This window comes from Manduca sexta, chromosome 12, assembly GCF_014839805.1.
Source record: "Manduca sexta isolate Smith_Timp_Sample1 chromosome 12, JHU_Msex_v1.0, whole genome shotgun sequence".
NCBI classification, from domain to species: domain Eukaryota; kingdom Metazoa; phylum Arthropoda; class Insecta; order Lepidoptera; family Sphingidae; genus Manduca; species Manduca sexta.
Window position 1 is genome coordinate 8,723,650 of NC_051126.1, and position 22,238 is coordinate 8,745,887.

Consider the following 22,238-nt stretch of genomic DNA (forward strand, 5'->3'; position numbering starts at 1 on the left):
CTAAACGGTGCATAATGTAGTTTAAAGTTACCATGATGAGTGATGACCATAGTGTAAGTAGTTTGCTCAACTTTTTTCTTCTACCAACTAGGACCTCCCAACAACAACTACCTAATAACAATAAAAATGAATGCATCCTAACTATTAAAACTATTTTGCAACTATAAACCAAACTTACAAGAAAATACATATCTACTAATATCAAAGGGTTTACTTTCGAAGGGAATATAAGATAACTTAAAATAGCGATAAATTCTGTACTTGTCTACTAAATACCAACATAAAACCGTACAGAGAGAAAAAAAACTTTTAGCAGCTGTTTTTCGAATTTCAATTAAATTTCAACGAAATTAATATTGTTACTCAATAATAACTATAAATTTAATATAACAGGCTTGTACTATATTAATTTTCTATTTCAGTAAACGTATCGTTTATACGATTTAGGATATTAGTCAACGCGCTAGTGAAATGTAGTAGGCACTAGGCCGAATTCACTTATTTATGTTCTAAATCTAAGGAAAGTTGACGGTTAAAGTCTTTTTTATAATATTTTCCTTAAGATTATTCAAAATACTATGTAATAAAGTGTACGTAGTTGGTTTCTGTTCCTAAGAGCCTACACCTTATTATTTCCTGCGTCATAAAATACACCTTCAACGTTATCATAACTTCAAACACACAGATACATTCAGTATACCGTAATTAGAACATGCGGGCTACCAAGGTTTTTAAATATCCGGGCCACATGTAGTTCAGGAAAAATATTTCTAAAATGTATCCTGGGGCCTTATTCTCTATCCCGCACGTTATTTTGACAGTGCGTAACAAGCACGTAACACAACGCATCATGTTTACGACTATAGAAATTTGGCTTACAGAATACCATTCCACACACATTTCTCGAAGATAACATGACACGGCCGCGTTACGCGTTTACACTATCGTACAGAATTAGGGCCCTGTAGTGAACTAAGTTTTTACAATTCGACGAATATGTCATTTGCATAGACACATCCGTATGTTTTCATATGAATCAACGAACATTTTTCCTTCTAAAATGAAGCAAATCGTAATTACAGCGTTCACGATGCGAATATGACTGCTTCCGTAAACCTAATTTAGAACGAGCAGGTTTAGTGACTGAAATTTCTAGTAGATTTCTTGATCGTTACGCACATAAGCCTTTGTCAAAACAAATCTCACACGAGATTTCAAGATTCTATGACGCATTTATTTTATTAAGATGCAAAACAGAGTACAGTTCATTTTTTACAGTTCAATATAACATGCAAACTAAATTTAAATTGTGGTTGTGCGATTGCACTCTTGTTTTTGAAACCTTTTTCGACAACTACATTTCGATAGTATTAGCCGAGATTACGAACAGCATTTCTCAAACATAGTCTAAATCGAATCTACTGTCCGGCAAATGTTAGATATAGTTTCACCAAAAAGCTGACATGTTGACGATAAATTTATAAAAGAAAAACATATGTAAATATCATTTATATAATTAATTTAATTAAGTATTTACACAATATTAGATAATAATTTTAATTGCAAATAACATTACTTCATTTACATATTACGATAGCTTGGTGGTTGATTGTCGTATCCGAGTTTCCGCAGATTTTTCGACATCATAGTCACATTTAACGTAATCGTTCCTTCTGACTCTGTCCTTAACACTGCAAAGAAAGATAGAAAATATTGTAATTTATATTTCATCAATCGGATGGATATAGAGCAGACATGGATGACCACATTCACTTGCTCTATGAAGTCTTACATATAAGAGTAAGTAATTAATGCGAAATTATTATTTATGTCTTTTATAAACAAAACATTGTTAATTCGACTGTACCAGCTTAAACCATGCCATATAAATCTTGGTATTACCAATCTTAAATGTGCAGATTACCACACCTAGACGCAAATAGCTTGATTGTGACGGGATAAACGAATGAAATTCTAGCAGGTTAGACCCAGGAAAGGTCGCACCATGAACGCATTGGAACCATTCAAAATTCTATGTTTTAAATTATTCTTATTTTATCCGTTATCTTTTAGAGGTGGTCGGTCCATTTTTTATTAGCAACTGAACCACGAGGTGAGAGGACGCTCGCCTGATGGTAAGTGATACGACCGCGTCAGTAGCGGGGCAAAGGATACGATAATTTATTTCAAACTTTTACTGTTTATAGAAATCTTTAGTCATGTCCTGTTAGATCTAAGGCGCATATTCGGCTCCATATCATTAAAATGTGAAACCCATGCCATATTAATTTCTTGCATTAAGGTGGTAGCTCAAGGTCCATTTTCATACATTTTGTTTCGGCTTTAATCTGGGTAACTAAACAAGTATTGGCAAGCAAAGAATTTAAATTCACGTCTAGTTAGTGATTAGTTCTCGCAGTTGAAGAAAAACGTAAAATAATTAATAATCATGGATATTTCGGCCTTTAAAATTTAATATGACGAAATTTTAAAGGCCGAAATATCCATGATTATTAATTATTTTACAAAAATGAACAACTTGACGTGTTTATTACCTTGAGTACCTTAAATAAAATAATCACAAAAGGGCGTATGTGACGTAACCATCTCTACATCCAGAGTCTAGACTTCTCTAGCGATTTTTCCGAGAATTTTTAGAAGATATGAAATGAAATTAAATATTAATTTATTTGAACCTGTAAAATATTATGCATTATTTAGACTCCGTCAATATGAACTCTACTACCAGTTCGGAAAGCAGTTCTAATCAGATAAGGATATTATTCAGCGATGCTGATAGGGCTACAAGGAAAGATCCACTGTGATAGGTAGATTTATCTTCAACTAAGTGTCGCTCGCAGCTCCACTCGCGAAAACCTCGAGTAAAATCCCAATAAATTTCATCTTTTCCATAAATTTCTAATTTATAACATGATTATATAGTAAAATACTCTGTATAATTAAGGTTAGAAAAGATAATCCCACGACTTCTATACTTAACAATAAACATAAGCCTTGTTATCGCTTGGGGATGAGTACAAGTGACATGCGCAATTCGTGCACCCACACTTTGCCGAGCTTACCATGGGACCATGACGTACTTAATCCACATAGATTTGCAATTATTCACTTTCAAAGAAGTAATAAGTATTGCTACTATAGAGAAACTATTTTAATTCACAATACAACTGACAAGTATGTAGTAAATCAACAATCTGTAACATTTTAAACATTTAAGTTCATCTCCTGACTCGTAGGAAAGGGATGGCGAACGCGTGGCACGCGTGTTAGTGGCGGCACGTGACAAAATAATTCGGGCACGCGAGTAATATGCCAAACATTGTATATGCGTCTTTCTTTGGGCTTCTTCGCTTAACAGCAGGCGCAGTGATAACTCTTTGCCGTCTCCCGATAAAAAAGTATAGAAAACAAAAAGATAGTTGAGGTACAAAAAAAGTTGCTAAAAAGGGGCACTCGGATAAATAAATCCGATCCGAAATGGTACATCACAGGTCATTTTTTTTTATAAATAAGTAATAGCACGTAAACCTTTAAAAGTTTGCCATCCCGGTCTTAGGATATTACAAAAAATAATATTATATTTACTAGAGAACTCGCACTGCTGCGCAGTTTTGTTTGCCGGCAAACATGACAGCTACATGACATTACGCGTGTCACCTTATTATGTAGTATATAAGGTTACATTCCCGTGACACACGTAAATGTCATGTAGCTGTCATGTTTGCCGGTAAACATTCAGATGCTTCAAGGGCTAAAGCTGAAATTAAAAAGTTCGTCCCAGCGAGTGTTCTTAGACAAATCTGAATCGCGTGCTACAATTAAAACCGGTGTTATAGAGAAAAAAAGCTGTGAGAACATAGTATATGTAACTATTTAGATAAGGACACTGCGTTCGAATATAATATATCTTGAGAAAGGCGAAAGTTAGGTGAATTTCATCAATACCTTTAATTTTTTAAATAAGCAGTAGTATGACTGAGCGAGTCGTAATATAATGTATAAGTTTTTTTTTTTTTAATATATGTAGAAAAGCACTCACAATAATTGTCTTTTCCATGTGCAAGCAGCTTGGGTTCAACCAGCTCGGGATATTTTCCAGTGAGCCACGCTACCCACTCGCCGATAGTTGTCGATGCTCTGGGTCGCAATATGGGGGCAGTGATCTCTCGCAACCCTGTGCTTGAAGGCATTAGAGCTAGCGCGTAGCCTCTGAGAGATTCACCAGTTATCCTATTGTGTGCTTTCACTGTCACTACCAATTGTGGCCCTGGGGATATAAAACAAGTAACTTTATTAAGATCGTTGTTTTGCACTGCCGTGGCGGCCTAATTGTATTCTACGACTGTCGTATTGAAACTGAGTTCTGGGATCCAATCCCCAAGCTGAAAGAACTGATATTGGGTTGTCTGCGCAGTATCAACGCAGAGACTAGGATTTGCAATAAACATGACGAGAAGTCGGCGTGATTGTATGTATACATTATACAAGTACTTAATTACTAGGTATGTATTTTATATAATATGAAAAATGCTTTCGTAGTTTTATAGACATTTGTTATTAAGTAAGTATACGATTTATTATTACATAGTTTAAATCTAGTAAGTATATATACTTACTATACTTACTGCTTATAGGCAGCATAATATATAGGTAGTAAACTTGGTGTTCCTTGATTCAATTACCAATTAACAAATACTATTATTTCTATCTAATACCATTTTCTCAGGTTTGGGCTATCCCAAAAGAATTTGAGGTGGATTGGAAGGGATTTGAAGTTGAGACTAGCGGGCGGTCATAAAAACAATGCAAAATGGTTTAGAATCTACAACATGGAAGGTCTTTACGCTGATTTCGCGACCAGCTCCAGTAAGCTAGACCACTCGCCTGAATAGATTTCTTAATTACAGATAATATCCTTTAATTTCGAAATAAAAACAAAGAGTATTCTTTACAGATTATTTGAATACCTATTTGTTTCATAATATTTGACAAATTTTTATTAGCCTAAAATAAAAGAGGAAGCTCAATATTCGTATTGCCTGAGGGGAGTGAGCAAAATGCATTCAATTTATAAAAAGGTAACAAGGCCCGAGGCGCGCGTTCCGTTATCACCGGGGATACCCTACTAACGGTGTACAAGCGATCCCTCGGCTTAGCAACCACGGCAGTCCCAATGATGATTTGGTGGACCCTACCGCTATCACTGAGGGTGTCAGCGGACGGTACGCTGGCAACCCGCAGCTATTCGGTCACGGGGCCCGGGAGGAAGAAGGAAGAGGATAGAGGGAAGGAAGAGAAGAGGAAGGAGGAGGATCTTTGTTAGGATGATTGGAAGGGAGAGGGAAGGGAAATGTTCGCGAACCCTTATAGGCCTCAATGTGTATTTGGCAACCAAGAGGTATACACATTACGCTATGTGCCTATAGTCGCGGCATAATGTCCGTGCAATGATCCAAGTAACTCAATAAATATCTATTTTAGCTTGATACGCCGGCGAGGAAGGCTCTTGGCTATAGGTATTGTATTAACATAATAATAATAATTAGAATCAAAATTATAGGTTTCGCCAATAAAATATAAGAGTTTCAAAAAACTAAAAAAACTTACAGCCGTATATATTTGTGCTACTAAAAACCATATCGATCGGCATATTAAAGACAGCTTTTTCAGGGTCAGTGCCGATTGAAGACATCTGACTGCTCCCCATGGACAACCCCGAAATCGGTGCCCAATCTGGACCCCATACAAATTCATAGTGAATGCACAAGTAGTCATCGAACACTCCGCCAGAAAATGTCACATATTCTATTTGGCCACTAAATGTTACGAAAAACTTAGTAAGGTCGTTTTCTTTCATTTTTACTATATTGGAAATACATAAATTATTCTTATAATATTCCTCGCCAAAACTTCAGTAATCAAAACAAACATTCGTTGCTATGACAACGATAAAGAATATTGCTAGTAAGGAAAAATCCAAAAGAAATTAAAACATAATTTTAAATAAAGCGCTTTAAAATAATATAAAATCAACAATGTAATCTGCTACATATATTTAAAATTAAAATAAAAAAAATATTAGTCCGTCCTCCTTATTTGCCCAAATAAATATATCTTTCCTATTTTATATTTTTTTTTAACCAAAGACAACATAAGTTACTTCCGTTGTACTGTTTTGCCGACATAATTCTAAAGTTTTGTCACAAGATGGCAATACAGCAGCTTTCAAAACCCTAATCGGCCACCATTGTGAAGGAGATTCCACTGCTTACTTTGAATATTTTAGCGGTTTTTGCGCTAGTTTCGGGAGAAATAAAACGTTTTCTACAGCCAGTTATAACATGCAATAGTTCACACATATAAAATAAGTGGCAATTTATTGTAAAACAGCTTATTTTCAAAATCAAAATGTGTTCAAAATGTCACGCGAAGTGAGCATCAGATTTACGAACACCATACCATGCACTAAATAAATTTAGTTTTCTTTCAAACGAGTGTTTGATGAATGTTAGAAATAAGTGCTTTGTGCTCGCGTTACATGTGGCATGCGTTGGATATTCGAACGAGCGTGTTGCGCACATAAGAGTGTTTCAGAAGTTTCTGTACACGTCGTAAAGGAACGCAGTTACGCGGGCGAAGGCTTCAAAGTTGCCGGCATCATTATGGTGGACTGAAATATTGTTTGTTGACGGATCAGTGTTGGATACAGATTGTAAACAGTGGATCGTGAGGGCCGCGCTGCGCGCACGATGTCCGGCGGTTCGCAGCACAACCCGAATGGTCGACAGTCTCAGCTGGGCCCCAGTTGGAGCCCTCTGCAGGTGGTGCTTATTCATTTATTTACATGAATAACGTTTTTCCGTAGATTCTCAGTCTTAAATCATGTGAAGCCAATTACAAAATTACAAATGCAATACATTATAAACAGGATATCGTAAGCGATCGGTTCGAAACATAGCTCCTTTGTGTATATGTATCACGCAGGTATGTAGCACAGACTAATCAGCTGTTTGCATTGACACTTGGCAGAATGCACTTGTGAATACTTATGTTTTAATAGAACCATAAACATTGTTTCTCTTAACTTTGACCACAAAATATAAAATGCAAGACACTTGTTTGAATGTAAATTGAAATGTTACAAATTTTATAACATCAAATATTAAGAAGTTTAGTAAATATTGGAATAAAGATTCCTTGGACATAAATTATTTTGGATATTGTTCTCTATGTTTTTGATCATAATCTTTTTTTATAACCCAGTAATGTTTTCATATTGTTTTATTGGAATATAAGAAAAATGTGTCTACTCAAATGGGTCCTTAAAAATATGACTCATTACTATTTGGAAATACTGGAGTCCCTTAAAAACTTGCTATAGTTAATAAAGATCAATCATTCATATTAAATATGAGTTGTAAGAAACAGATGAGTGTTTGTGCAGAGATATATATGTTACTACAGCACAATATACACTTACTATGTCATTAGCCATGAATAAGGTAGTAAAAAAGGTCAAAAGGATTTCAAAACTAATCAGGATTATAAACCTAGGTTTTGCTGTGTATGAAAACACTAAAGACACCTGCATGTATACATATTGAGACACAGTTGACGTATGTATGTGTAAGTATTGAAACTATCAAAATACTGTTATATTTTGGAAAAACCAATATCCATACCCAACACTTATTACAGCCAATATATGAAAGTAATAGTATGCACATAATTATTCTATCTTTTGTATAAACATAATTGTGCATATAAAGCCACATAAATTATCGAATGTCCAAATTATATTCACATTGTAAATAATTAAACAAAACAAAATAAAATTAAAGTCAATGTAGTAACCTTAAGTCTATTTTGAAAGTCTTTATTCAATTAATGTTACAAATATAACAACTCAAACTTGTTGTTACCACTGTTTTGGAGGAAAGTAATGAAAAATATATTTTATAATAACAATTACATCAATCAGTCACATAAATAGTGTTAAGACACAATTGAATATGATGTTTGTTCATAAAATACTTGTATTAGTTACTAAAACTCCAAACTTAATATTGTATAGTTGCATAAACATTCAAAAACACTCATCACATATTTACATAGAGGCAGGGCCGCAGCTAGACTTGAATTTTGGGTAGGGCAGCTGGGGTTACAGCTACGGCGGAAGTAAAATGTTACTAGATCTGATCTAGACAATTGATTTTTTACTTTCTTGACTTGTGAACATGAAGAGTGTAACAAAATTCCCTTAAATCCCGAAAGGGAGTTATTCCACCCATCAATATGAACAACTCTTACTATGGGACCAACTTCCAAATCCTGAAATGAAAAACCCACTGCTCCAGACATTTTCATTGAGTATGTATGTATAATTTTTATGAGAGCTGATTTTTTTAGCAATTTCAAAGTTGAGCCTATAGTAAAAGTTGTTCATACTAGTGGGTGGAATAATCTCATTCGGCACTTTAGGGAGTTGCGGTACACCCTGTACCCCGTATTAGTTGATTATTAAGGTAGGGCATTAGTATTTTAAGCTAGGGCATTGCCCCACAGTGACACCCCCCCCCCCCCGCTACGGCCCTGCATAGAGGTAGGCAGCTGTGCAACCAGTGCACCCACTATATGGCATCTGTGTTCCGTCTCATAATGTCACTAGAAGCAGGCCTATATTGAGTATAAATTCCAGACTCCAGGCTTATACTGAATGGAAAATCCAATAGCACTATGCAACAAGTATTTGTACCTGAGGATTCAGGAGCATCGACATATGGCATATACAATACACATACCCTACCAATGCAGTCAGAAAGGAAAGAAAAAATATATTTAATGATTGTTGTCTGTCACTTACAGTAGGGAATTATGAAATTATACTATAAAAAATTGTTGCTTCTATAAACATCTTAAAATAAAATTCTCATGTTTTAAGGTAAAACTTTTTTAAACATATTATGCAAATGATCTGTAATACTCTTTATCTATTTAATAAAAGTAATTGTACAATTATGACCTAGATTCCAATTAGATATACTTTGTTTAATAATAATATTAGGCACAATGAATGACCTTATTATCTAATCTGTACAAGTTGAGTCATAATGAATTGGTATGACTTATCATCAACATAATGCAGGTCTGTGCCAGTTTCCCATCATCTTTGGGATGTTTGCTGTTTAACATCCTAATTTGCTAAATGTCATTGGATTTTAATGTACTCTTAAGTTACCAATTTTAGTATTTTTTCCAATATTACATGCTGTATAATTTATCATATTGTTATGGGGTATGTTGATAATGATGGTGCATTCATTGTAATATATTGAAAAATGCAAATTAAAGAGGAATATAGTACAAAGTGTTACAAAGTCCAAATACAGTAATAAAATCAGGTAGGTAGGTTAGGTACGGCAATGTTTGTTAAATATTCTTTAGACTAGCTTACTCTATCAGTGTTTATATGGATATACATATTATATTTTATGCTTCCAATATTATACATATGAATTATCACAGAGTGTGAAGATAAATCATCTACTCTGTATATAGATTGAATATTGAAAAATATTGCCACAAAAATTAGCATAATTTATAAAAAGATTCGTCCTAAATAAATGCATTTATTTATAGATTCGTGAAAATGTACGTTGGCTCAGTCAACATTGATAAAACATTTCCGCAATATCTTTAAAGCCCCCAATAAAATAATACACAACTTTTAAGTATGCTACGATAAAATAAAGCGACCAATTGCACTTTACGCGTATGTACGATAACTATTTTGTAGTTTAATATTTTAAATATTTTTAAAATAGATGGCCTATGCAGTATGTCCTAGTCTTCGGCCAAATTACGTTGCAACACTAGCTATCTAAAAGACCATTTATGCACAACAGACCTTATTGTTGTAGAATATAAGTCCTGAAATCGCTCAAATTGTGTAGCATTGTGTGAAAACAAGGAGTCTGTCCACCTGTTTGATGTTAACACAACCAACATCGTATAGGCCGGCGAAATTAATGATAACAATATTTTCATGTTAATACACATATATTTAGATAGTAAAGGAGAAACTGATTGACTCACTAGTTTCGGTAATGTTTAATCATTTTAAATTATTAAACCAAAAAATATTTGTGTTGGCCACGATTGACGTCCATTTGTTTAGCACCCAAATGCTTTTCAGAACCTTTTTAGTTGAAAAATATACCGTCCTTTTCTCAACCAACACCTTAACACAATTTAGTATACTTAACCCGTGAGGTAGCTGAATGTTTGCCGGCAAACATTGACAGCTACGCGTGTGACGGAAAAATAACCTTATTATGTAGTATATATGTAGTATATAAGGTTATAATCCCGTGACACACGCAAATGTCATGTAGCTGTCTTGGCTCGCCGGCGATTCACGAGAGACCAAGAGTTAACACGTATGCAGGCAGCATCAGTCTGTGGACTTCTCTTCAGCAGGCCGTCAAGCGAGCAAATGTTTTCGCTGGTGTATATAATGACCACACGTGCTGTGGTAGAAAATTAAAGGCTGCTGTACTGAGTTCTAAGAAAAGATTTTCTAGAACCGCTTTTTATTGCCGCTCAATACAACAAAGAATCAAACCCTAATACAATCCCGGTCCGAAGCCTATTTACAGTGCGATTCACATCTGTTTATAGCAATATCGAACTCAAATAAATATACCTGTTAATATGTCAAGGCAACAATTAAAATTTACGTATTCTGGATAAGGTCATGTCTATTTACGAAGGTCAACAATATTAGTAACCTAAAACATCTGCATCATACATCCACGTATAAATTGGTATTGAAACAACCCTCATACTATGAAACAATTCCGAAACAAATATAATAAAACACTTCATAAGTTGCATGGTTTTTAATTCATATTCATAATAGACTAGGTTTCAAAAACTTATAAGAATAAATCTGATACCACTATTTGTAAATCAATATTTTTATTCATAGAAACACCTTATTATGCCGTGATTTTAGTTTGACCTTCACAATCCAAAAGGAACTTATGGTAAATGAATAATTATAATCCATGCATGTAAAACTGAAGATATTATAACTTATAATGTGTGAATTCTTTACATAGTTACGCTTTCTAGATGCATATACAATATAGACATTTTAAGGAATACCTGGCAATGTGAAATTACGTCCACGCATCGGAAAATGAAATATGGGTTTTACAATATAGAAGTCTTTTGTCTTGATTATTTTGAGTAGTTAATTAATGTACTTTTTTATCTTGTATTTAGTTCGGGGTTTTTATCCACCAAGGTTATGACAATTCCATAGTACCTTATAACCTAATTACAGCTTACAGTATTATAATCTATGAACATAAAAAGGAGGAAAAAAAACTTTATGTAGAAGCAATATACTGTACTTTACAAGATTTATAAAACTAGTGACTTAAAGGCGCCGATTAACGGAAAAATTATAACTGCGACACATACAAGAAGTTTTATTTTTTAAGGTAACTCTGACGTACACCTTAACTGTTCTAGGCGGAGAACTTTCAGGAAAGATAGACAATTGTAATTTTTTATGCAATTAGCCTATTTCTTCAATCAATCAGGACATGATGTCAATCAAAAACGGTTTATTAATTTCGGCCGTAAATTGATACTTGGCCTAAGACTTTATCGATTGACGTCTGGTGGCAAATAGCGAAAAACCGAGTATCATTTTATCTTAATTCCTTCTCCACCTCTTGTATAATTTTTTCAAGGTGTGTTATTTTCGTTGTTATTAGTTACAGATGGCGAATTTATTGGCGCGCGCTCCTCAAGCGCACATGGCGTCGGATAGAGGAGTGACGTGGCACACGCCGACGCCGCCGCCCCATCTATACCATGTGCAGGCGCCTTCGCCCCCAGACCCTTTACAGGTAACCCCCGTACTGACATCCGGGGTCATTCACTCTTCCATAAGATAGTCGAATACCTTTAACAGAAATAATAGTATAATTCATCTAGGGTGGGAAGCGTGTGTATGATCTATGACTAGTTATCAATGGTACTGTGTATATTTGCAGGCGATGAAGAGTGCAGCAGGTAACTCTGTGTTCCGCCACACGGCCACGCCGCCAGAGTTATACCGACACACTCCGACGCCGCCCGACAAACATCTCCTTAGGTGAGCTCTTGCTATAGGTTATAATTATTTAAGGATATGCCTTATCTAGACTATTATCTCCATTTCCACTCGTTTTCTTTTCAAATGTTAGAGTAGTGGCCAAGAATTGTATTTGACTTTGTTTTGCTCGCCACTGCTTACGCGTGGTAATGCATTGACTTTAACATGAGTTTTTAACGTTTACAGAAGTTTCAAGCAAATGAAAAATATGTATGAAAAAGCGTTGAGCGACCCTAGCGGATTACGGAGGTACTGTATGTTTTCATACATATTTCTCGTTGACTTAGACGCTTTCAAAAACGTAAAAAACCTCATAAAGTTTCGGTTGTCGTCTCCCTACATAATCCCGCTATGGAGGAGTAAATACAAGAGTCGACTATTGAAAGTCTCACAACCTTTATACTGCACAGTTAAATCACGTTCATTTTGTCAAGCTAGCATGATTTTTGTTATAGAAAGTAGTTTATACTCTAACATGAGGATATTTTATTTCCTAAATTTTAATTGTTATGTATTTTACACGTGTGAGAACATTACCTTATCATCCACAATACACTTAATAACATCACTGCCTATTATGTACCTACATCTTTATTAGATATGCACAAACCCATCTTCACATAGTATGCGGTGAATCCTTTACAAGGTGTAATAAAAAACACGTACTAAAATCTATCTCTAACAAACTAAAATAAAAGGTGAGTGTAGAGCGCTGATCTGTTAGAATCGACCTGGCGATATCTTAAGTTGAAGGTAGTATTAGATTAGCAAGAAATCTTGCAGAAGTTACTTTCACAAGCAATGTTTGCCGTGTAAACAATTACAAACTGACTTCTGCAAAATTTTGAGCTTGCAGCAATTCGCATATGTATACAACTGTTGAGTTATAGCCGCAGACATAAGAAATCAGCCGAGATTTAATTGTATTAAAATATTAAATTGTTTAAACCATGTGGAAGAAATAAACTTTAACAGTTCTCACTTAACAAATTGTGTGATGGTTCCATTTGAGCCCCGAGCGGGGATAGCAGGCAGTAAGTCGCGCACAAAACTTAACTGATTTAGTATATTTTCTTATTTTAATTTTTTACATTGTAATGACATTCGATGTGCGTAAATTTTAATATCTTAAAATATCATAATTTTGTCGATTTGTGTCAACTTTAGTATTCAATTTATTAGTTTACTTTGATGTCGCCCAACGATTCCCTGCCATTTTTTTTTCATTAATAAAAATGTTTGTCTACATGTTTTTATATTAGATAGAAGTAAACTGAGAACCCGATGAACGGATTTAGATGAAATTTAACACACTGATAGACGAATGTCCTAGATTAATCATGGGTTACTGTTATTCCGACAAAATACACAGTGACAACTTTATTTCGTTAATGTACCTGCACGCAGGCCGCGTCGCGATGATTACTTGATTTAATTATGTAGTTAGAATTTTAATTATGTTGCAAAATTTGTCATTTTTTGCAACATAAGTAATTAAAATTATTTTAATTAAATTAAAAAACAGGATTTATTAAATTCAAGAGGCGTACATATCTTGAAATCAAATTTTAAACTTTTAACACGCTTCTTAAAAAACCTAAAACATGCGATACAGATTAATGTTACTTGTCAGCTACTTTCATTGCGTCATAACACATATTTGCCTGTTTTTTTTCTCCTATTATGGAATAAACGAACCTCTGTGCTATATTTTTTAGTCGGACACAGCACCGACCGCTTCGCTACCCCTCCCTAGGAAAATGACAATACGCCATGTCCCCAAGGGGTAGGCAGCTGTGCAACCAGGGCAACCACTTTTTGGCAAGTGCGTTCCATCTAATGATGTGATAGGGGATTTCCATATAGCTTACCGCTATATCAAGCGTGAATTCCAGGCTCTTGTCTGATACTGGGCAGAAAAACCAATATCAGTTTGTCCGACCCGGGATAGTAACACTGTTATTGTTCGTATAAACCGTGATAAATGTTACGCACAGGGTCAACAATTAAGAACCTTCATTGATTTACAATGTCATGCCTTAACCTCGTGAAGTTATTAATACATTTCAGCTTTTCATTTTTCAATACCTTGACATTACAACGTGTTTTACAAAGATATAAGCTGATCAAATCATGAAATATATTTTATATTTATACAGCTGTAATAACAATCGTACTTCACACATATAAGATCCCAACGGCACACGTCATCAAACATTTGCTATTAAATAAAAATGAAACGCTACTGTTTTCAAGTCATCTCATGCAGGGCCATGAGCAAACTGATCTTTAACATGTCCCAACTTAGGGGCCGTTCAAGTATTAAGTACGTACGTAATTTGGGGGGGGGGGGGGTCTTATAAAACGTTACGATGCGTTACAGAGGCGGGAGGTGGCTTTCGTACAAAGCGTTATGTAACATTGTTTTTTTTTTATTTTAAAAACCATAAAGATATTTTAGCGACTTTCCGGTATTTTGCATAAAATAATTGTGAATATTAGAAATAAAAAATGTAAATTTTGAGTTACATAACTTTTGGAGGGGCGGGGGAGTACTGGAAAACGTTACGGCGCGTTACATGGGAGGTGGGGGGTTCGTCAAAAATCTTAAAAAAATTGCATTACATAATGCTTAAACGGCCCCTTATCACATCGTTTTATGGTGTGTTCACTGTGCATATTTTTGTCCAACACATACCCAGTGTCTCACAAAGGTAAAACGCATTGATCAAGATCTGCATACCTGTTTTTGCAACAAGGAGCGCCAAATGTTCTGTTCGCGCTGTCGAATAAGAACGTTTTCAGCCGTAGTAATTAGCATTTATTTTAATCATACAGCCCATTATTAAGCCTTATTACATAGTGTTACGAGTTGACCGCGACGCACGGTTTAGTGTCCTCTTTGTCAACCTTCTTATCGCACAATACAATATAAATTTTCCGACATATATTTTTTTCGTCCGCAACCCTAGAATAGGAATGGACCAGGGACTAAAACTAGGCGTCTAAGCTGGGAAGTCTTGGAATATTATATTTATCAACATCCTTGCATCCCCTCCTCAGCCGCTCAACGCAACAAACTTTTACACATGTTGCAGCAAAGTTTGGGTAAATTTTTACGACCGGTTGTCCGATACGAAAATGACAACTGAGAAAACAACCAGCGCCTTATCAATGAACATTTTTAATCGGTTATTAACCTTGTTAGTGATTTGTGTTTGATTGTTAAATTATTTAATTATGAAACGTTCAACTGGAGCACAGCAATACTTACATACATACTGTTCGTTGGCAGCAGAAATATACAGCGTGCTATTTTTGCAGACGTACTCTTGCTTTCGAGACAAAGCTTCTAGGAACATTATAATTTTAAAATTAGTTTTCATTGTGGAATCGAATTTTTTATTCTCATATATTCGCGGTAAAAATATTTTTTTTAGCATTGGTCGGCGCTCAAGCAAGTGGCGTTAACTCACCTCGACCGCTCATAAACACTCAAAATTAATAGATTCGTGAATAGTTTGCCGACAATACCGTCAAGTTACTTATTAATGAGCAGTAGTATGCTTACCTACTGATAAAATGTACTCATTAATACTATAAATGTATAATATTAAGATCATTAATGTGTTAAACACTAAATATTAACACTATAATTAAAAAATCTAAAAACGAAGCGTACGGTTATGTTATTTTCAAAAAAAAAAACAAAATGTGGTTTAATTTTCGTAGCGGTAAAACACTATGGTAACAAACTGTTAGAATCTAGTGATACAACATATCATTCCACTACATTCTCAATCTTATATCAAAATACAAATATATTTAATACGAATTTTAAAAACATTTGTTTATGACGTAAAATAGTATTTCGTTTTGGTTCTTAATCTATAGATAAAAATCAAAACACTAATTAAGATACAAGGTTGTGAGGAATGATCACATAACGAACGATATAACGAAATTATGTTCAGATATCATTTGCCTTTATAACATAATATATAAGTATATATTTTTTTATTGCTTTGAATGACGAGACGAGCTTGCTGTTTGCCTGATCGTAAGCGATACGACCGCCCATAAATAGTAGAAACACCAAAGAACACGTTGAATTACAAAGTATTGTTTGGTGTTCCACTGCACTCTCTTCATCTAATCAGTCTTATTATGTTCAGTAGTTGCACCGGCTGCAATGTCCTTCAAACCGACACACAACAGTGACTACACACAGCTGCTTAGCGGCAGAAATAGACATTGCTCTGGTATTTACCCAGGCCGACTATCTCACATGAGAGACATACCAAATATTAACTATTGTATAATATATATTAACTATTCTTATATATTTTCAGACATACACCGTCGCCAGGCGATGTTAAGGGCGGGGCACCGTTACTTCCCGTTGATTTGTATCAACACATGGGACCAGCTAGGGGTGAGCTATACAACAAAAAATTTATACAACATTAAAATAAATACTTAAATTTTATTTGAGTATGAAGTACATTGAAGCAATAGATTAATATTAATTATCATAGTCCAAAATAACAAATAGTGTCCAATCTATGCTATAATATAAAGCTGAAAAGTTTGTTTGAACGCGCTAATCTCAGAAACTACTGTTTTAAATTGAAATTTTCTTTTAGTAATGCATAGCACAAGCCCATGTATTGAGCAAATCCTATATATCATCACTCTATGACCGATAGAAGCAGAACAGAAATGAAAAATGTTGCCAAGTGGGGAAAATTTATTTCCTTCGACAGCTTCCGTTGCGTGCTCTGCGTAAAGGGTTAAAGTTATGTAACGATAAAGTATGACGTTATTGTTCCTCCAAAAAAGTTCTTGAAAGCGGTGGATTTTGTTTTATAAAATATACATTTTAAAACAAAGTCCCCCGTCGCATCTATCTGCCTAAACCTGATAAACTCAAACACTATTCAAGATATTTCGATGAATTTTATTTCGGAGACAGGTTGAGACCCTGAGAAGAATATACTACTTTTTATCCGAGAAAATATACATAGGTACTTTTATCCTTGAAAACTTTTTTACGCGGACGAAGCCGCGAGCAATAGCTAGTATTACATAAGAAGTAAATGACTACATCAATATAAAACGAGTTTTACCTTAACGTTGAATAAAATAGAACAAATAAGAGTATGATGTAGTAGACTAATTATTACTTCTTTGCAAGAATATAATTGCTTATCGTTACAGACAAACTTGTACGCGCCGAAGAACTCCTAGCATACGCGCGCGTTGGTGTGGACTTGTCACTGAGCAGTGCGCGGTCGTCCAACGGGTCGGCGGCGTCGCCCGCGCCCGCGCCGCCCACCCCGCCCGCGCCCCCCGCGCACCCGGACCAGCCCGCCGCGCACGCGCCGCCCGCGCTCCCCGCGCCCGCAGCACCGCCCGCCGCCGCGCCCACACCGCCCGCCGCCCCTGCCGCGCCCGCACTTTCCGTGCGGGATGCACCCACTATCAACAGCCTCATAGCTCGCGCACAACCGCGGCTCCCGCATGCGCGCGTCGATGCACTGCTGGAGCGGCTGGTGCCGTCGCCCGTATCGCCACACTCGGTCATCATGCACTCACGGGCTGCGCCCACACCTTCCCCGCCCTCTTCAAATGAGGTCAGTTATATTCTTTTTAATACATTGATCAATCATTTTGATTATATTATTATTGTACAATAACTTGGAATTGGAATGATTACAGGATTCAGCAGATTCGTGTGGCGCACCTCCTGGCTCGAAACGGAAACGTAAGCCGGAACGCACGGTGCGCGTGCCATCGGCGCCACCCCCGCCTGCTCCGTGTGAGCCGCCACGAGACCCTCCTGCAGCAAACCCTGTACCTGCTAGAGTTTCTCCGCCGCAACGAGATCCACCGTTAGAAAATGGAGATGCGGAACACTTAAAGAACGGACCAGAAGATAAACCTCCCATCACTCAAGCGCCGGAACGTCCCCATGTTCGGAGAAAAACGCGGTCTGGTTCCGCAGAAACTATAGACGATATTGCTGCAATGATTGCAAGCACTGGCGACCCCACTCCACCTACTTCCGACCCACCTCCAATATCCGAACAACCAGAACCAGCCGCTACTGTAACCGTAGATAAATTAAAAAGCGTGTTAGCGAGTCCTGAACCGGAACAACCTGCAGAATCAGAAGTTGAAGCCCCTGTGAGGACAGAAGAAAAGGAACAAACGCCAGCGCCAGTGGTAGCGACTCCGGCTGCGCCGAGACGTCGCAGCGTCCGTACCTCTAATTCAGAAGCGCCAAATGTTCCAGTTGAATCCCCATCTGAAGCGAAACCCGCAGAGCCAGAGACGAGCGATTCTAGGACTGCAGAGCCAACTGCTGCAAGCTTTGTTGAGGTAGAAAACCAGTTAGAAAAGATGTTCGCAGCATTGGAAGAAGAAAAACCTAGTGTTAATTCAGATACTCAGGAAGCATCAGTACAACCATCATCATCGACTGCAAATCCGCGAAAAAGACGAAAATCCGCACCCGCTAGAGGCGAAAGGAGACGGATGAGAGAAGAAGGTCCAAGACGAAAAACGCCTCGGAAGAAATCAGACGTTGGGCGTGTACGAAAATCAAAAGAAGCCCCAATCAAAGATGCGTACGATTCCGGCAGCAATGCTAGTTCGAGTCGGTCAAGAGGTCCATATATTCAGGTAAATAATGATCTTTATTGTAGAACATCTAAGTGCTAATTTATTATTTTATTCAAGTCACTATTTCATTCTCAGAATATTCATTTTTGCTGGGTTTTATTTTTGGTCATATGTATGATTGAATTTATAGATTCGCGGGCCGTGCGACTCACCAGTGTCAGTGAGCGTTATGAACGCTTCCACCGGAGAGGATGAAGACTCAGGCTCGCGGCGTAAAGGCGAGGAATTCCGTAACGGCGCGCGAGCCTCGCGTGGCTTGCACGCCAGTGCACGCGGCCTGCACGCAAGCACGCTCGGCCTCCGCTACGACGCTACCACGCCCGACCTCACCTGGCTCTGCGCCTTCTGCCAGCGCGGACCGCACGCCGCTTCGCTCGGCGACCTGTTCGGACCTTATGAGCTTGAAGAAGACTGCGACGAATACAGGTACAAACATCTATAACATCTGCTCTGGAAACGCATATCGCAACATTGTTTATATGTTGATATTATGTGTGTGAGTCAGAAAAGAAACATTTATGCTCATGAATCGCGTTGATTTGCAGAGCTCTGGACGAAAACACGCGTCGTCGGTTCAGCGCGACGGGTACCGCGATATGGTTCCACGAGGCGTGTGGCGTATGGGCGCCGGGGCTGGTGGCGGCGGGCGCGCGGCTTTGGGGGCTGGCCGCCTCGGTGTGGGGGGCGCGCGGGGCGCGGTGCGTGCAGTGCGGGCGCGCGGGCGCCGCGCTGGCGTGTGCGCACCGCGCCTGCCCCGCGCGCGCGCACCTGCCGTGCGCCACGGACGCGCAGTGGGCGCTGGACGAGCGAGAGTTCCGCGCGCTGTGCCCGCGACACGCCTAGCGGCCGGCGGCCGCGCGCCTGCCTCCGCCCGGGCCCGCGCCCGCCCGTCCGCAGGCTCCGTAGCGACGCCGACGGGCTGAGCCCTTGTCACGCTTCCTCGCCGTGTCGGAAGCGTACACCGAAATATACTCACGTGGTATCTGATGAGAGAATCTCTGGCAGTGGTCGTACATTCGTCGTCCGAAGTGCGACGTGTATAAAGCGACTGTTGTGTTCGTTGATTGTCAACTTGGATCGTAGTTCCAGCTCTAAAACTGTGTTTTACCTGTCTTGTCCACCTCCCCAGTCGTGACGTGAGATGCGTTAGGTGGAAGTATTGTAGATTAATTATTTGTTAAACTTTATAGAATGCATTGTTCTGACGCTCCCATCCCGGCGACGAATATGAAAAAATGTGTACAGAGTATTTTACATATTGACAAAATAGTGCTGATCAGTACGTAGTTTTTAACGATGGAAGCTCTAGCATATTTGTAAATATAGATACATTTATGTAAATAGCAGTTTTATGCATCAGAATACCATTTTATAATGCAAATATGATATGTATACAGGCATTATGTGGCGATTTAATGAAATCAAAGAAAGTATTTGTTAGTGTAATGAACCGCAAGTTTGACGAATCAAAAGTCTTTATTTTGCTTAATCTCTTATTGAATTAGATATCGCGTAAAAAAGAGAATATTTCAATATTATGGCAAAACAGACTGAGTTTGCAATGAGATTCAATTGAAGAGGCCACTATATACGGGTTCATGGTGGACACATGGTATCCACAAATCAAACGAGTGTTTGTCCGCCGACAACTCTTAATAACTGTTTTAAATTGACCTCAATCTGTTGTTAAATTAATCATGTTTTAGCGATTAAAATTCTATTAATGAATGAAATATATGTACGCACGGATATGTTACTTTTATTTTCAGTGTTACGTATGTTCGAATAAATGCATAAATGTCGTCATATATTTCATTCATTTCAGAATTGTTAAAGAATCAATATCTCATATATTGTTTACTAAGTGATGTAACAATACAGTGATATTTTAAAAGTTTTGATGTAATAATTATATTTTATGTAAATTGAAGTGTCTGTTTAGTTGCCATTTATAGTATCAAAACTAGTCTAATATAGAGTCTTGTGATTTTAAAAGTAAATTGTTTGGGGATTCATTGACAAATTTAATATTTTTAAGCTCTGTGAATACACTGGCAGGGGGTCGGGCTACATTGTTGAGAGTGAATTAATTAAACAAAAGGTAACATGGTACACGTTGGTGGCTAGCGCTCTTAAACAAATATCGTTACTTATACCGTCAACTTACGCTTAAATTAAATGGAACATCGATATTTTTAGGCGGTTGATGATAAATTGACAGCTTGCTTGGAATTCATTTATATTTAATGCATGCAAAAACGTTCATTTTAGGTTCAATCAATGTATTTACAACTACGCTTAAGGCCCTGATCGAAAGAAATTTTCTTTTTTTATTACCCTCTGGTACAAACTTTGAATTCTAGCGATCCTGACGCGGCTCGTAAATATTGTATGGTTTTCCACTTAATCACTGTTTCTAGATTTGTTTAAGCAATTCCTTGACTTCATTGCTGTTTCACCCCTCACATAGCATGTTACTGCGAGTATGCTCGTTATCCAAACCTGGGTACTATGATTTACATCTGTCAGTACTTTTAAGTGTGATTATGTTTTATTGTCTTCTATTTTTTACTTTTATACGTACATCACATATTAAAGTACACACTATTGTATGTGCAAGTTCTACATATTTGTAATGATCTTAACACAAAAAAGATATCCATTTCCTTAATATCATATAAGCTTTAATGCTGGTTATCATCAGACCGCGTGAAAATGTTGTGTATTTCATGTATAAGAATTAGTAAGGAAATATATTCGTTTCGCTGAGTACGAGCACGCTATTGGTTCCGCCAACAGCGGATGCGACGGGGCGGGGCGGCGACGCGACGCTGGGCAATTGTAACGAACTTGTTAATATAGAATCCGTCGCATGTAACTGACGCGCTCGACGCCCGCCGACGCGGCGCTCCGCGCAACTCACGAACTGTTCACGCCCCGCCCGCGTCCCGTCGTCGGCGCGCTCCGTCTGCTGTTGGGCGAAACCATAATCCTGCGTGCTCGTCCCGGCTCTATTAATAATAATGTACTTTAATTCCAGTGAATAGAAAAAATAGACTTTATTTAGAGAGTATTAAGGTACAAATTTATTGTAGGAAGAATTTGGCCAGTTATGCAGTTGTGAAAGAAAAACTTGGGACATTTGTGATCAATCTCGGACGCGAACGGATTGACGGTCAGAGCATCCCAAAGCCTTGATATTTGTAAATGGTGTAAGATTTTTTTTTTTAACACTTACGGCAAATGATTACTTTATTAAGTATGTAATTGTTATAAATTATATTTATCATGACATTATAAGCAAATTGAAATACAACATGTTTAAATGAGGTATAACATTTTTATTTGTATCTTTTTA

The 22,238-nt window shown here is 37.3% G+C and overlaps 2 protein-coding genes across 6 annotated transcripts; one reads left to right on the forward strand and one right to left on the reverse strand.

Moving 5' to 3' along the window:
- Nucleotides 1–1,502: 1,502 nt before the first annotated feature.
- LOC115441546 (B9 domain-containing protein 1) lies at nucleotides 1,503–5,943 on the reverse strand. Its single transcript, XM_030166366.1, has 3 exons — nucleotides 5,629–5,943; nucleotides 4,061–4,288; nucleotides 1,503–1,691 (listed from the first exon to the last, which is right to left on the reverse strand). The coding sequence occupies exons 1-3, from the start codon at nucleotides 5,876–5,878 to the stop codon at nucleotides 1,582–1,584; spliced, it is 588 nt and encodes a 195-aa protein (XP_030022226.1). The 5' UTR covers nucleotides 5,879–5,943; the 3' UTR covers nucleotides 1,503–1,581.
- A 285-nt stretch (nucleotides 5,944–6,228) lies between these two features.
- On the forward strand, nucleotides 6,229–22,213 carry LOC115441542 (serine/arginine repetitive matrix protein 1). 5 transcript variants are annotated; one of them, XM_037438001.1, is made up of 9 exons: nucleotides 6,229–6,842; nucleotides 11,811–11,945; nucleotides 12,093–12,193; nucleotides 12,380–12,442; nucleotides 16,546–16,628; nucleotides 17,414–17,829; nucleotides 17,915–18,880; nucleotides 19,011–19,306; nucleotides 19,426–22,213. In XM_037438001.1, the coding sequence occupies exons 1-9, from the start codon at nucleotides 6,771–6,773 to the stop codon at nucleotides 19,721–19,723; spliced, it is 2,430 nt and encodes an 809-aa protein (XP_037293898.1). In that variant the 5' UTR covers nucleotides 6,229–6,770; the 3' UTR covers nucleotides 19,724–22,213. The 5 variants fall into 5 exon arrangements, with proteins under 5 accessions (XP_037293898.1, XP_037293900.1, XP_037293899.1 ...); XM_037438003.1 differs by having other exon boundaries at nucleotides 17,435–17,829; XM_037438002.1 differs by having other exon boundaries at nucleotides 11,817–11,945.
- Nucleotides 22,214–22,238: the final 25 nt, after the last annotated feature.

What these genes read in the sequence shown, in the direction of transcription:
- LOC115441546 (XM_030166366.1), bottom strand. Translation starts at nt 5,878, where the DNA reads ATGAAAGAAAACGACCTTACTAAGTTTTTCGTAACATTTAGTGGCCAA. An exon ending in TAGCACAAATATATACGGCT is followed by an intron (nt 4,289 to 5,628) that starts GTAAGTTTTTTT and finishes TTATATCCCCAG; the next exon opens with GGCCACAATTGGTAGTGACA. An exon ending in ACATGGAAAAGACAATTATT is followed by an intron (nt 1,692 to 4,060) that starts GTGAGTGCTTTT and finishes CTTTCTTTGCAG; the next exon opens with TGTTAAGGACAGAGTCAGAA.
- LOC115441542 (XM_037438001.1), top strand. Translation starts at nt 6,771, where the DNA reads ATGTCCGGCGGTTCGCAGCACAACCCGAATGGTCGACAGTCTCAGCTG. An exon ending in CGCCCCCAGACCCTTTACAG is followed by an intron (nt 11,946 to 12,092) that starts GTAACCCCCGTA and finishes GTATATTTGCAG; the next exon opens with GCGATGAAGAGTGCAGCAGG. An exon ending in CCCCGCCCTCTTCAAATGAG is followed by an intron (nt 17,830 to 17,914) that starts GTCAGTTATATT and finishes GAATGATTACAG; the next exon opens with GATTCAGCAGATTCGTGTGG.